Here is a 14,620-nt window from a genome sequence, read left to right as displayed (position 1 = left end):
TGATCGGTACGGCGGTTAGGCATCCTTAGACGAAAGAGTGGTCTTTCAGGATTGGTCGTTGTGTGTCACCCCCTCCCACCTATCCTACACATTCGATCAAGGCTGTCACTGCGAAGCTATAGTTAAGGTACACGGGGTCTGCCTTCTATCATCTACCATGCGATAATTCAAGAAATGACTCACAGAGAACTTTTTGCTACTTGCATCCTCCGCCATGTATTTTGCTTCGAGTGCATTCCAAATCTCGCTCGCCGATCCGATTCCTTGATATATGTCGAATAAAGTATCTGACATGGCGTTGAGGATGTGCCCTTTGTAGATATAATCATCTTGTTCCCATTTCATTCTTGCACGAGCCCCCTCCAAAGTTTCATTTTGAACTGGCACTGCCTTTGGGGTTGTTAGAACTCAAACAACTTTGAGCGACATAAGGATGAAGTGTACCTTGTTTTGCTATTGCTTGAAATTCCTTTTGTCAAATCTTTCAAGTTTGACCAAGTCTTGGGTCATTTGACGGATTGAATACAACGCCATGGACGCAAGAAGAAAATCTGTCTTAAGATTGTTTGAGAATAATTGTATCTATTGGAGATGAAATAATAGAAATTGGTTTGCTTCAAGGCGCGAAATTGCTTTCCTCAAGACAGATTTCGCCCCCACCAGAAGTGCGCAAAGGGGATCCGCGAACTGGCTCCAAGTTACAATGAAGCCAGTAGGAAATTCCTACTAATATCTGACGACGCTATGCACAAGCGGAGTCATATCTGAAATGCCCATAGAGAATAACAAGCCTTAGAGAATCAGTCTAATTACTGTTTCTGCAGTATAACAGTAGTTAGAGAAATAGCAATGAAAAGAGTATGTAAAACGACTTTGGTGGGATGGAAAAGAGTGTAAAAATGCACTAGACGTTGGGCCCCAACTCGACTGAACCACTCGGTCCATCCACTTGACCGATCCAACTCGGTTTAGATCTAATGGCTCGGATCAAAACTAGAAAAATTAAAGGTCCCAATCGCTCCTCGCTACGATGCGGCATGCAAAGTGCGCCTAAAAAAGTACCCCACAGCCCACTGCCTACGCCGCGTGGGCGAATAGTGCGTTGCACCGCCCGCAGGTCCACCCATGCAACAAAGCAAGAGAAGGGAATGGGTAACGTAATATATACCCATCTCCAACTTTTCTCCAAAGGAATGTGGGACTATCTTTTCAATGCACTTCTACACTCTTTTCAAAAGCAAAAGCAAAAAGCAAATTTTTCAAAGAATAGTTTTTCTTTTTCCAAAATAACTTTAAGAAAGAAAATACAAAGGGATTTGGGACTTTCAAGGGACATTGGAATTGTTTGGGTGCGGCAATTTTACAAAGAACAAAAATAAACACACACAATTGGGAAGTGAGTTCTCAATCTTCTTCGTTTTTAACAATTGTATTCGCTAAAGATGGGATCGGGGTCCACAGGGGGATAACGCGATGGAGGCAAGGGCGGACTGGTACTGTGAAATCTGCGATTATCGGAACTTTAAATGGAGGCGATCCTGCAGGTGGGGAAACAAACAATATAGAGATTCCATCATCGGAGCCAAATCATCAAATTCATGGAGGTGGGCAAGAAAGAGTCATGTGCGAAAAGATTCAAATTGCCGCTTAGGGGACTGGAAATGTTCCTCATGCAATTACCCCAACTTTAGATGGCGCTTTAGATGTCGGAGATGCCAGCTGAAAAACAAGGAAAGAAGCCCGACCCAAGGTGAGAGAAGAAATATCCAAGAGATCATTCAATCAACAGGGATGTTGACCAATGGCCTGATTCTGGGTCGATTACTCTCCTAGCCAAGGAAGAGGAATCGGTATTATCTATATCAGGTAAGGAAGTAGGGGTAAGATCATATTCGCTTAAAAGTTGTCTTATAGGAAAACAGAAGAATCCTTTAGGATCCCTACAAGATCTCTGGGTGTGGGCCTCGAAATCTTGGAACTTCCCTCTGTTACCATGTCCATGCTCGTTATCAAAGGATGAAGTGTTGTTCACCTTTGAGTCGAAGGAGGAAGCTGCAGTGATCTTGGAAAAAGGCAAGGAGGTTTGGGACAATCAGTTACAATCCCTTTTTCCCTTGCAAAAAGGATTCATTCCAGGATTGGAGGAAAAGTGGATCACTTTCTATGGTCCTCCCCTCCATGTTTGGGCTTCATCAACAGTTGAAGATCTAGGTAATCTCGTTGGACAAGTGCTTGAAGTGAAAATGGAAGGGAACAATATACAGTGTATGTCATCGGTGTCTACTAATATTCTTATCCCCTGGTGGACATCCCCTCCATCGAGTGTCAAAATTAAGGTTGAGGATCAGTGTTACACAATTGGCATGGAAATTGTGAGTAATAGGACTCGGGAAAATGAAGACTTCCGGAGTAAGCCTAGGCATCAATGTAGCATCCCTTTCCCTCAAAATCATGACCCCTGGGAAGTTGGCTCTGTGATTCAGGAAAAGTTACCGGCGGACTTGGTAATGTGGCCATTGGAGAGCATTGACTGAGGACCTGTAGAACCTACAAGACCTAACCTACCGGTTTCAAATTTCAAATTTCAATCACAGGCCGAAATGGCAAATCTTGGAGGAGGGGCGGGCCCCATTCCCCCTTCCTCCCTAGTTGGGAAAGGCTTAAAATTAAAAGAGACCCACTCTAGGAGACTTTCTGGCCGTGTCAGTCCTTTCCGGTCCTGGTCGAGGAAGGGTAGATTTGCTAACGTAGCGAAAGCATGGGGAACACCCAGGTCTTCCAGATTTATCTTAGATTGAGGTAGGAAACAATCAACCAGAACGCCATCTGCAGACTGCAGGGAGTAAAGGAAAGTTCTTTCTTTGAACTTCCTCCAAAAAGGACTGGGTCTTTCATGAACGGGGTAAACATGGATAGCGTCTTATCCCTCAAGAAATGCTTATCTTGTGGATAAGGTTTTGTCCATATCCCACTTTTGAATTAGGCGGTAGGGTTGGAAAGTCGTGCTTGCTTACATTTTAGATTTTCTGGGTTTTGGTGCTGAGATAATGTTGACGGGCAGACAAGTGATCATTGTTTCTTGGAATACCTGACCAGGTTAAACCTTGGAGTAATATTGCTGGCGGCGCTTTCAAACGCCCATTCGACGAAATGTTAATTCTCCACGTCGCATTAAATGAAATTGTTGGCCTTTGGCCTCGGGTCGGGCAAAGGCAGTTCATATTTCTCAGAATTACTAGTATTAGGAAAAACCATTTCTGTAAACAGTTTTGTAAATGGAGCACACAAATGACTATCACTCTTCTCTCCCTTCATCTTCATCAATTTCTGATAGGAGCAGGAAAAGGAAGAGATCGATGGATCTCCTTGAGATGGAGATTGTTCGGGAAAGGATGAAAATCCTTAAGTATGATGAGGATTTAGCGTCTACATACTTGCCAACACACAAGGAAATCATTAAGGAGTTACTAAAGAAGCAGTGGAAGTTGTTTAAAGAGAATGCAAATAAAAGGCTGGAAACTTTCTATAATCTGTCTGGAACATGGAATGTTAAAGAATCTCATTCCCTCCCTGCACAAACACCCGTTTTTCATCAAGTCAATGGAGGTTGAGGGGGAAGTAAGGCGCTTCAGATGGGTAAAGGATAGGGAGGAGGGCATGAAGAAGTTGGAGTCTATGATTTCGAGGAAGCATACGTTTCAGTCGCAGGTTCCAACGGAGGAGGAGGCTTTGGTAAACGAAATTGATGAAGAGGTATTTACCACGGAAATTGAATCTCTACTATCAGATCTGCAGGGTATGCTCTAGATATTGCTGAAGTTTTTAGCTGTAGGAGATCGGAATATGTTTTTTGTAAGTGCTTAAAAGAATTGTTGTTTGGGGTCAAGGTAGGTGTGCCTTTTTGTGGGCACCCCTTTGGGGCCCTAAGTACATAGATGTGACAGGGACTCCTTGTCCTTAAGTATATGAGAAAAGTGTAGCTACACACTTGTGTAGCTAACTTCGCTACACCGCTGGCCTTAAAATACAGGGGGGGGCCACATTGTTTGGGTGATACAAATCATTCATTTGATGGGCCCTCACATAGATAGGGTCCGCCCAAAAAATCAGCTCCATAGGATCATCCCAACCCTACGATTGTGGAGGCAAAAATGGATGTGTAAAAACCTTCACAATGTCCATTTTTGCCTCCACAGTTTGAAGGGTTGGGATGATCCTACCTAGCTGATTTTTGGGGCACACCCTATCAATGTGAGGGCTTATCAAATGAATGGTTTGGATCACCCAAACAATGTGGGCCCACTGTATTTTAAGCCGGCGGTGTAGCTAAGTTAGCTACACGAGTGTGTAGCTTCACGTATAATACAATTTATTATCGCCTTTAAAAAAAACCAGTTTAAGAAAACATTTTCCAAAACTTGTTTTGACCATAAAACACATTATTTTGAAAAATTCTAACAAAAAATTCAAATACCATATGAAAATTTAGTTTTTCTTTATCCCTAAAATCGGAACATCGCATAATGGTATAGCAATATTACCGGTAACTATTGCCCATCTCCAACATGTGTTATTTTTAAGAAGTGGACATTTCCTACCATGACAGAATCAAACCATTGTAAGGAATCACATCTGTAAGATTACCTGATTTCTTAATTATGTGGGCAGGTACTCTTGTTTAAAGAAACCATACATTATCTTGGGAATTAGACAGTTAGATGGCGACAAGTGCTTTCGGGATGTCTTCTAGTAGAAAACTATTATCAAAACTACGCCAATATTGAAGGGCATCGTGGCCATAGAGTAATTTGGAGATTCGCTTTGATGGTTTGTAGTTAGCAGTTCATGACTTTGTAACAAAAGTAGCGGACCAGCATCAGATGGAACAAGAGGTTTCAACATCGTGGTGGTAAAAGGTTCATACTTTGGACCCAAACCACTTAAAAAAGAAAAGACTTTGTTTTGTTGGGTACCCATTTTCCAATAGCATTTAATTGATGATATATAGATTTAAAGTCACAAAGATATTCAGAAAGACTAGAAGTACTTGATATTGCATTTGGGAAAGTAGTTCAAACTTCGGAGCTTGAAATTTCTGGTTGAAGGCTTTAGAAAGTGCTCTCTAGACATCAAAAGACCTTTTCAGCCCAACAACTAAATCTAGAAATTCTTCTAATAGGGATCTTGTTATCCAAGCCTTGACAAGCCGATCCATTCATACACATGACATAAAAGCCTGAATTTGGGACTCTCTTTACCATAAGGCATGTCCATCTGAGGATCGGGGCTGGGTATTTCTCCATAGATGAACCCTACGAAATCTTGACTCTCTACCAATGAGAGAATCTGAGTCTCCCAAAGCAAGTAATTACTTTGTGTCAATTACAGGGACACAAAGTTAGCAACGTTGATATGACAGGGATATGGGTATTTGGTTGGTGATTGGGATGACAAAGTTGGCTTTGTGAAGAAACTAAAGGAACAAAGAACTTTAAAAATGCATGTTGGTGATTGGGATGAGAGAATTGGCATTGTGAAGAAACTAAAGGAACAAAGAACTTTAAAAATGCATGAGGATAATTCCTTGGTTATGGCTCTGATACCATAAAGAATTTGAAGAAGCCTAAGAAATTGAAGAAGCATAAGGACAAAAGGAGAATGTGTGTACATTGCTCTATTTATACCGCTTTACAATACATTTACAAGATATTGGCAAGGATATTTTGTATCCTATTAAGCTTTTAAAGAATAAGAATAAAAAATCAACATTGGTAGGTCTTTCCTCTTTTTTTTTGAAATGGTGAATCATATTAGAATGGAAAGGGAAGCCCGAGGTGGGACAGCCCAATAGAACAGATTACAAGATAAGAAAGCAGAAACAGAAAATACACAACATCAACAGAACCAGACATGGCTGATCAAGGGGGGAGATAATCAAACCATTGTAAAGAGTCACTATTCACACCCCTCTTGGCTAACAGATCAACCTTCTCATTGGCCGACCTCCTCACATGCTTCAAGACAGCCGATGACCCTGATATAATCTTGTGGATCTCATCTATGAACGGTCCAAGGAGGTGCCACTCCCCCCTTAAGCCACTGGATAACATTTAAGGAATCCCCTTCAATAATAACCTTGTCAAGACAATCACCACTTATTTTCTTGATACCGTAGAATACCGCCTTAACTTCCGCCTCCAATCACCACTTATTTTCTTGATACCGTAGAATACCGCCTTAACTTCCGCCTCCAAAGCATCGTATACACCAATCGGACCAAAGAAGGCCCATTGAACAACGCCCTCGCCATTACGGCATAACCCTCCCACCCCGGCCGGCCCAGGATTACCAAAAGAAGCACCATCAAAATTAAGTTTGAACATACCAAGAGGAGGCGGTTCCCATCTTTGGACGATGCTAGGCAATCTTTCACTACTAAAACACACTTCCCTCCAACCTTCCCAAAGGTCAAAAGCCGAAACAAATTGAAATGATGGAAGACATCTCGTCCATAAAATCACCAAGGCGATAATGTGCATGTACAGAAAATACGGAGACTTCGCCTTACCCTCAAAGATCGTAGAATTTCTTTTCTTCCACACAACCCACCAAGTAGCAAGCAAACAAACTTCCCATAAGATTTTTCCTTTTTTTCCCCAAGGCACGGCGCCCCACTGATGTAACAACATCCGAATAGACCTCGGAAAAACCCAACTGATTCAAAACCTCAAAAAGATACATCTCCAGATCAATCGGGTGAAAGAACAATGCATGAATAAATGGTCCACAGATTCCTCTTTCAATGATCGACAAGCCACATGCCACGGTTTCTCAAGAAATTAATTGTGTGAATCCGGTCGCGACAAACAGCCCATCCAAAGATACTCACCCGTGGTGGACAATGATATTTTCAAACCTTTGGCTGAATAGGATGGAGTAGTACTGGGCATCAGACTCATGTAGAAAGATTTGACAGAAAAACTCCCGGATGGTTCCACGCTCCATATTCTTCTATCTATCCCTTCCACCTTAATGAAGCACCCTTCAAGAAGCCGACACAAACTGGAATATGACTCTAGTTCCCAATCAAAGAAATTCCTTCTAAAGGAAGGGCACCAAAGTAACTTCCTACTACTGCGATCAAAACATTCACTCACAAAGGCTTCTTTCTTGTCAGCCACCCTAAAAATATTGGGGAATAAAAGATTTAATGGCCCCTCAGCACACCAAACATCACTCCAAAATTTGATCTTATTGCCCTCATACATCCTAAACTGAATTTTCGAATTAAAGGGGACCGACATTTTCAAAATGTCTCTCCACACAGTCACCCATTTATTCCTATATGGGTCAGAAGACTCCCAACCCCCATCTTGGCATCCATACTTGCTACAAATGACCCTAACCCACAAATGGAGATGCTCTTCTCCAAATCTCCACAACCACTTTGCCAAAAGAGCGTGGTTGAACTCCCTGATCCTCCTAATACCCAAATCACCCATCTTAACAGGGACACAAACATCATTCCAGCCCACCAAGGATATCCCCTTTTTCTCAGCATTTCCTCCCCACAAAAATATACGTTGGATCTTTTCAATGAGCAAAGTGACACTAACCGGACACATGAAAAGAGACATTTATAAGATTGATTTGAAATATTGGTAGGTCTTTCCTGTGAGGCAACATCTTGCCTTGATTTGAAAGATTGATATTGACATTTATAACTTGTCTTGATTTCTAGATTGGTATTGAGATCTATAGCTTGTCTTGATTGCATAATTGACTTGCTTGATTTCTGATATCACTTTCCTCATTAGAGAAATACTTTCTTTTTCTTTTTTACCATTTATGTTGTGAGTTTTTATATGGTGGCCGACCGTCCACCAACAAGGGCAGAGAGAAAAAAAACTCTCCCCCTTGATTTTTTATCCAACATGAGCTCCATTTCTTGACTTTTTATTGGATCAAAAATCAAGGGTGGTTGATATTTTCTATCTCTGCCCTTTACATATAAAGGACGGCCACCATATAATTTATCGTTGTTGTAGCCACAATTATGAATGCTTTCTTTTTACCATCTTAATTTTTATTTTCTATAGGCCCTAACCTAGATGGTGACTTTAAAACTTCTCGGTTTTGGCTTGAACCCAACTAAAAACATTATGACAACGGACCATTCAATCAAACTAATCCCTTGTGTCCAGATACTTTCTCGTCGAGAGGAGAGAGAGTATCGACACGCATGACATATTAATAATGTGAGGTTAGGAAAAATACAATAAGATCCCTACAATAGTGTAAAGATATAGGGTCTATTAAATGTCCTTGTCCATGTTTGCAGGACCAGCATTTGTTAATAATGTAAGATAATGATAATATAGATCTTATATGGTGAATGGAAATTTAGATCGGTGTAGGCGGCACCGCCCTTTGATGTTTGTAATATCATGTGTGTGGATCAATGATAGCATACAAGCTCAGGGTATGGAGGAGATAGGAGTCGGGATCAAGGATGCGATTGAGCGTTATCAACAGTAGCAGGAAGAACTAATCAGAGACAAGAGGATTAAGAGCAAACCAAAACGGATGAAGGATTACATCGGTAATTAGTAGCATTCAAGCACGGTTAGTTAAGTAATAAACAATTTAGTTATTTTTTTTACAATTTTTGTCTTTACAAGTAGAAAAGGGTAAGTAAGTTGGTTTGTTACGAGGATGCCAGGTGTACCAAAACCGTTTTGTAGCAGCCTTTAAAAGGGCAGAGCACAACGAATGAAAAAGAAGAACATCAATCATTTTCTCTATCTTCTCTCTTTCTTCATCTTCTTCCTCTCTTTTCTTGTGTCAACCCTAGAATTCAGATCTAGGTTCATATCAATCAAATATCAAGTGTGTGGAGTACCGCCTACACCGATCTACATGCACATTCACCATAAAATCAAGAGAAAATGACTAAAAAAGAGGGCTTTCTACTGATTATGACGTAGCAAGGGGGGTGTTTTCTAAATTACAAATTTGAAGTGATGTTGACTAGTTTGGATGGGTTTGGGACAAAAATGCCCTCATTATAAAAAAAAGTTAGTTTTACTCTTTTTTTCTTCTTTTTTTAACACGCACTCTCTCTCTCTCTCTCTCTCTCTCTCTCTGCAAATACCTTGCCGGCAGAAATTTTCCGACAACTCTCTCTCTCTCTCTCTCTCTCTCTCTCTCTCTCTCTCTCTCTCTCTCTCTCTCTCTCTCTCTCTCTCTCTGTGTGTGCAAATACCCCTTGCCGGCGGTAATTTTCCGGCAACTCTCTCCGTCTCTCTCTCTCTCGCTGCAAATACTCCTTGCCGGCGGAAATTTTCCGACAACTCTCTCCGTCTCTCTCTCTCTCTCCCTCTGCAAATCTCACCAGCAAAGCTCTAAGAAAAATTCTCGGAATTCCGCAGTAAACAACATAGTAAAAAAAAAAAATTTGCTCGGAAGTCCGAGCTTTTCTCTCGGAATTCCGCAACAAACATCACAGTTAGAGAAAAAAAGTTCTCAGAATTCCAAGAACTGTTCCATGCACGTTTAAAGCCCTGGAACGTGCGATTTTTTTTCAATTGCCCTTTCTATTTTTCATTCTTTTTCCCTTCTCTCTCAAACCATTTCCAAACCCTAACTCTATAACCATTTTTCCTCAAAATTCCTCAAAATCTAAACATAATCCATCATCTTCTTCCTCCAAAACCCTCTTTTTTAGCCAAAAACCCAAAACCATTGGTAATCATAAATAAACAACTTATAAACACTCTAAAACCACTGCTACTCCTATATAAACCACTTACAGACACTCTAAACCATTGTTTACGCTATATAAACCACTTGTAAATACTCTAAACACTGCTTACCCCTATATAAACTACTTACAAACATTATAAACCACTGATTACACTGTATAAACAACTTACAAACACTATAAACCACTGCTAAGCCTATATAAACCACTTATAAACACTCTAAACCACTACTAGTCTTATATAAACCACTTATAAACAGTTTAAACCATTGTTTACCATATATTATACACTTATAAACCCTCTAAACCACTGCTACGCTTATATGAACCACTTATAAACACTCTAAACCATCGTTTACCTATATAAACCACTTGTAAACACTCTAAACCACTGCTTACCCTATATAAACCACTTATAAACACTATACACTACTGTTTACCTGTATAAACCACTTATAAAGACTCTAAACCACTGGCAAGCCTATATAAACCAATTATAAATACTCTAAACCACTCTCGACTTATATAAACCACTGTTTACCCTATATAAACCACTTATAAAAACTCTAAACCACTGCTTACCCCTATATAAATCACTTACAAACACTATAAAACACTGCTTACACTGTATAAACACTCTAAACCACTGTTTACCCTATATAAACCACCTGTAAGTACTCTAAACCACTGCTTACCCCTGTATAAACCACTTACAAACACTATAAAACATTACTTACACTGTATAAACAACTTATAAACACTCTAAACCACTGTTTACCTATATAAACCACTTGTAAATACTCTAAACCACTACTTACCCCTATATAAACCACTTACAAACACTATAAAACACTGCTTACACTGCATAAACAACTTATAAACACTCTAAACCAATGTTTACCCTATATAAACCACTTGTAAATACTTTAAACTACTGCTTACCCCTATATAAACCACTTACAAACACTGTATAAACAACTTATAAACACTATAAACCACTGTTAATCCTATATAAACCAGTTATAAACAATCTAAACCACTGTTAGACTTGTATAAACAACTTATAAATACTCTAAACCATTGTTTAAACCATTGTCTAAACCATTGTTTACCATATATTATACACTTATAAACTCTCTAAACCACTGCTAGGCTTATATAAAACACTTGTGAACACCCTAAACCACTGTTTACCCTATATAAATCACTTGTAAACATTCTAAACCACTGCTTACCCTATATAAACCACTTATAAACATATAAACTACTGTTTATCCTGTATAAACCACTTATAAACACTTGAAATCACTGATAAGCCTATATAAACCACTTATAAACACTCTAAACCACTGCTAGGTTTGTATAAACCACTGTTTACCCTGTATAAATCACGTGTAAACACTCTAAACCACTGGTTACCCTATATAAACCACTTATAAACACTATAAACTACTTCTTACCCTGTATAAACCATTTATAAACACTTTAAACCACTGATAAGCCTATATAAACCACTTATAAACACTCTAAACCACTGATAGGCTTAGATAAACCACTGTTTACCCTGTATAAACCACTTGTAAACACTCTAAACCACTGCTTACCCTATATAAACTATTTATAAACACTAAAAACAATTGTTTACCCTATATATATCACTTATAAACACTCTAAACATTGTTAAGCCATATAAACTAATTATAAACACTATAAACCACTGGTAAACCTAAATAAATCATTACTTAGGATTATAAACCACTACTGAGGATTCTTGACCAAAGAAGCTATATAAACCACTTATAAACACCCACTTAGTGGCCTTCAGTAGTGGTTTATCGTAGTGAAATAGTGGTTTAACTTGAGAAATTAGTGGTTCACAGTAAAATAACAATGATTATAAAGTGTTTAAAGTAATTTAAATATGATTAAATAGTGATTGAAGGCTTTGTGCAATGGAAGACAATAATTTAACATGGAGAACTTTCATTTAAGTTTGTAAACATGCCTTATAATGGAAAGAGAAGGGAGATGGCTAGAAATACACACATTTCTATTGAATTGAGGCTTTGTGCAATAGAATGGTGGTTTGTAGTGAAGATTTTTGCGATTTCAGAATCCAATAACGTTTTTTTGCAATAGTTGTTGCAAATGGAGGCGTTGTGCAATGCAAGGAAGTGTTTGACATCTAAAAATGGGGTTTTCAGTAATAGAATGGAGGTTTTGGCATCTAACAATAGAGGTTTTTGGGTTTTTCAGACGTACGTTTTTTTTTTTGGTAGGTGGGAGGAAGAAGAAGAAGAGGGAAAAAGGTGAGTTTTGGGATTTGTATTATAAGTGTAATCATTTCAAAAAAGGTGATTTGATAGGGAGAGAGAGAATCAAGGGCATTTTAGTCATATGCACTCTTGATTAGTGATTTAGAAAACACACCTCTTGACACGTCATAGTCAGTAGAAAGCCCATTTATTTGGTCATTTTCTCTAAAATCAAATATCTAGTGTGTGAAGTACCGCCTACACCGATCTACATGCACATTCACCGTAAAATCAAATATCGAGTGTGTGGAGTACTGTGTGGAGTACCGCCTACACCGATCTACACGCGCATTCACCATAAAATTTCTCATTGATACTATTCAGAAAAAAAAGTACAATTGTGTAAAGTCGTATTATCAAACAAATGTTCTTGACCGTATGCCGCATAACTCCAAGGTGCCTCAGAGCTGAGGCAACCAAATGTCCTTTTGGTTCTTTGCTCAAGTACCTCTCCATATTCTTCAAAAATATCATGGGCTATCTTTTTTGAAGATCCAAACTGTTCATTGGGATCAATCCCACCCCCCGCCCCCCAAACACAAACACACATAATGTGAATAGGTCGACCAGAAAAACCATCTCAAAAGAATGACTAATTCTTTTAGAAATAATACACACATACATGTAAAAACTCCTGTGTGAAAAACAATGTTGATCATTAAAGCACTGTTTAGATTATAGGAAAAACATACTTGTGGTCTTTTGCCTCTACAATATAGAGGGAAATGCATTTTGAGGGATATGATTATAAATTAAAGTTCCCACTAAATATAACATGAACTGCAGTTGTTCATTTTACTTTTTTTATGTAATCAAACAATGGTAAAGCAGTAAATTCTAGAAAAGTATTTCTTTTACTAACTTTTCCAAAAAGTTCCTGCAATCCAAACATGGCCTAAGATAATATCTCAATTATAAGGGCAGTGAAATCGTAAATTTAAGCTCTAGATTCTCACAATCTCTCTATTGTCACCTGCTGAAAACACATAACAAAGCACATAAATATCATCTTCTTTTACTTCTATATCTAAAAAGAACATCCGTCACATTTAGATAGAAATTTTAGTAAATTTCTAGAGAGCCAGAAAATTCAAAAACCATATGTAAATTAAGATAAATAGCTAAAGAAGAGATAATTCGAAAATCAAACCCTTCCAATCATCATCATTATCAACATCAAGAGGAGAAATTCAGGAAATCCTGGAGGTCCATCAAGAGGGTCTTGGCCCTTTGGGGATCAAAGAACTCGACAGCATGGCAGCCACCCTCCTCGAACCGGGCCACGACCTGGACCCCACCCTTTTCCATCATCTTCACAAACTCGCGCTGACGATCAAAAAGTGGGTCCCCCTCACAACCCCTCACCAAGCATCTGGGGAACATCAATCTAAAGGCCACATCCTCTCCATGGTGGGCCATAGGGTTGCAAAACTCATGGTCCCTGTCGGCCCCATCCGGCAGCGAAAACTTCCACATCAGATCAGTTGCCCTAAGGGGCAAGATCTGATCTTCTTCCAATCTCAGCTCAGACTCAGTCCTCTCCACCCCTCCAAAGAAAGGTTGATTAAAGATCAAACCTACTATCTTCAATGGCCCGAGATCGTCCATACCCATAGCCCACAATCCGGCATGGTAGACTATGTTGCCACCAGAGCTCATTCCCATGACAAAACAACGAGAGAAATCGCCAAAATCCCTCAACCATGGCTCACCCGAAACTTGGTCTCGGACCCATAAGATCGCGTCTTGTGCATCTTCGTAAGCAGCAGGAAGTGGGTTCTCAGGAGCTAATCTATAGTCCACGGAGACCACGATGGCCCGCAATCCTCTCGCCATCTTCTCACATGAATCATGGAATGGTGTGGAGGCTGAGCTGAAGACGACGAATCCTCCGCCATGGAAATAGATTATGATGGGGAGTTTCTCATTTTTTTCGCAATTTGAAGGTCTAAAGATACGAAGCGAGGTTTCGTGGGAGGGATTGAGGAGTACATCTTTCGAAAAGACGGGATCAGTTTCGGAAGAGATGGAATCCTTTTCTCCAATTGTAGGGGAAATTGGGAAGGTGGGCAATCTTGTGATCGACCCATCTGGGTTTTGGACGATCTTTAAGAAGCCATAAAAGTCATTGGAATTTTCAGTAGACGAAACTCCTCCAGTTTTCATGTTGCCTCTCCTTCTCGCTTTGGGGAGAGCCGGAGAGATAAGAGTCTGAAAGGGAATCCTTCAATTTATTGAGACCTTTTTTTTTGGGGGAAGGTAGCCTGGGATTGCAAACTGTATGAATGATATATTGCTTTATATGGGCAGTCTTGTCTGCTTTTGGACTGAATCCAACCCTCTTGATTAGAATAGGTACCAACCCTTTTTTACAGGAGCATTAGACATTGGGTGATAATATATTCGCCCCCTTTTCTTACTTGTGACAGCCCCTAGGGTGTATTTATGCTTACTCTTTTACACTTGAGTGGCTATCTATCTAGGTAAGAGAAGGGAGGGAACAAACACTCCCACATGTGAAGTTAACAATGGATGGGGGGAT

At 39.6% G+C, this 14,620-nt stretch overlaps 1 protein-coding gene across 1 annotated transcript; it reads right to left on the bottom strand.

The window, feature by feature from the left end:
- Window positions 1–13,117: 13,117 nt before the first annotated feature.
- Window positions 13,118–14,382, bottom strand: LOC143882347 (putative carboxylesterase 8). The gene has a single exon (XM_077385899.1). The coding sequence runs from the start codon at window positions 14,242–14,244 to the stop codon at window positions 13,255–13,257; it is 990 nt and encodes a 329-aa protein (XP_077242014.1). The 5' UTR covers window positions 14,245–14,382; the 3' UTR covers window positions 13,118–13,254.
- Window positions 14,383–14,620: the final 238 nt, after the last annotated feature.

This window comes from Tasmannia lanceolata, unplaced genomic scaffold, assembly GCF_043159265.1.
Source record: "Tasmannia lanceolata isolate RefF3 unplaced genomic scaffold, GAP_Taslan_0.1 ptg000007l, whole genome shotgun sequence".
In the NCBI taxonomy this organism is placed as follows: Eukaryota; Viridiplantae; Streptophyta; class Magnoliopsida; order Canellales; family Winteraceae; genus Tasmannia; species Tasmannia lanceolata.
Note: the sequence above shows the minus strand (reverse complement) of the source record. Positions and strands in the feature narration are given on the sequence as shown.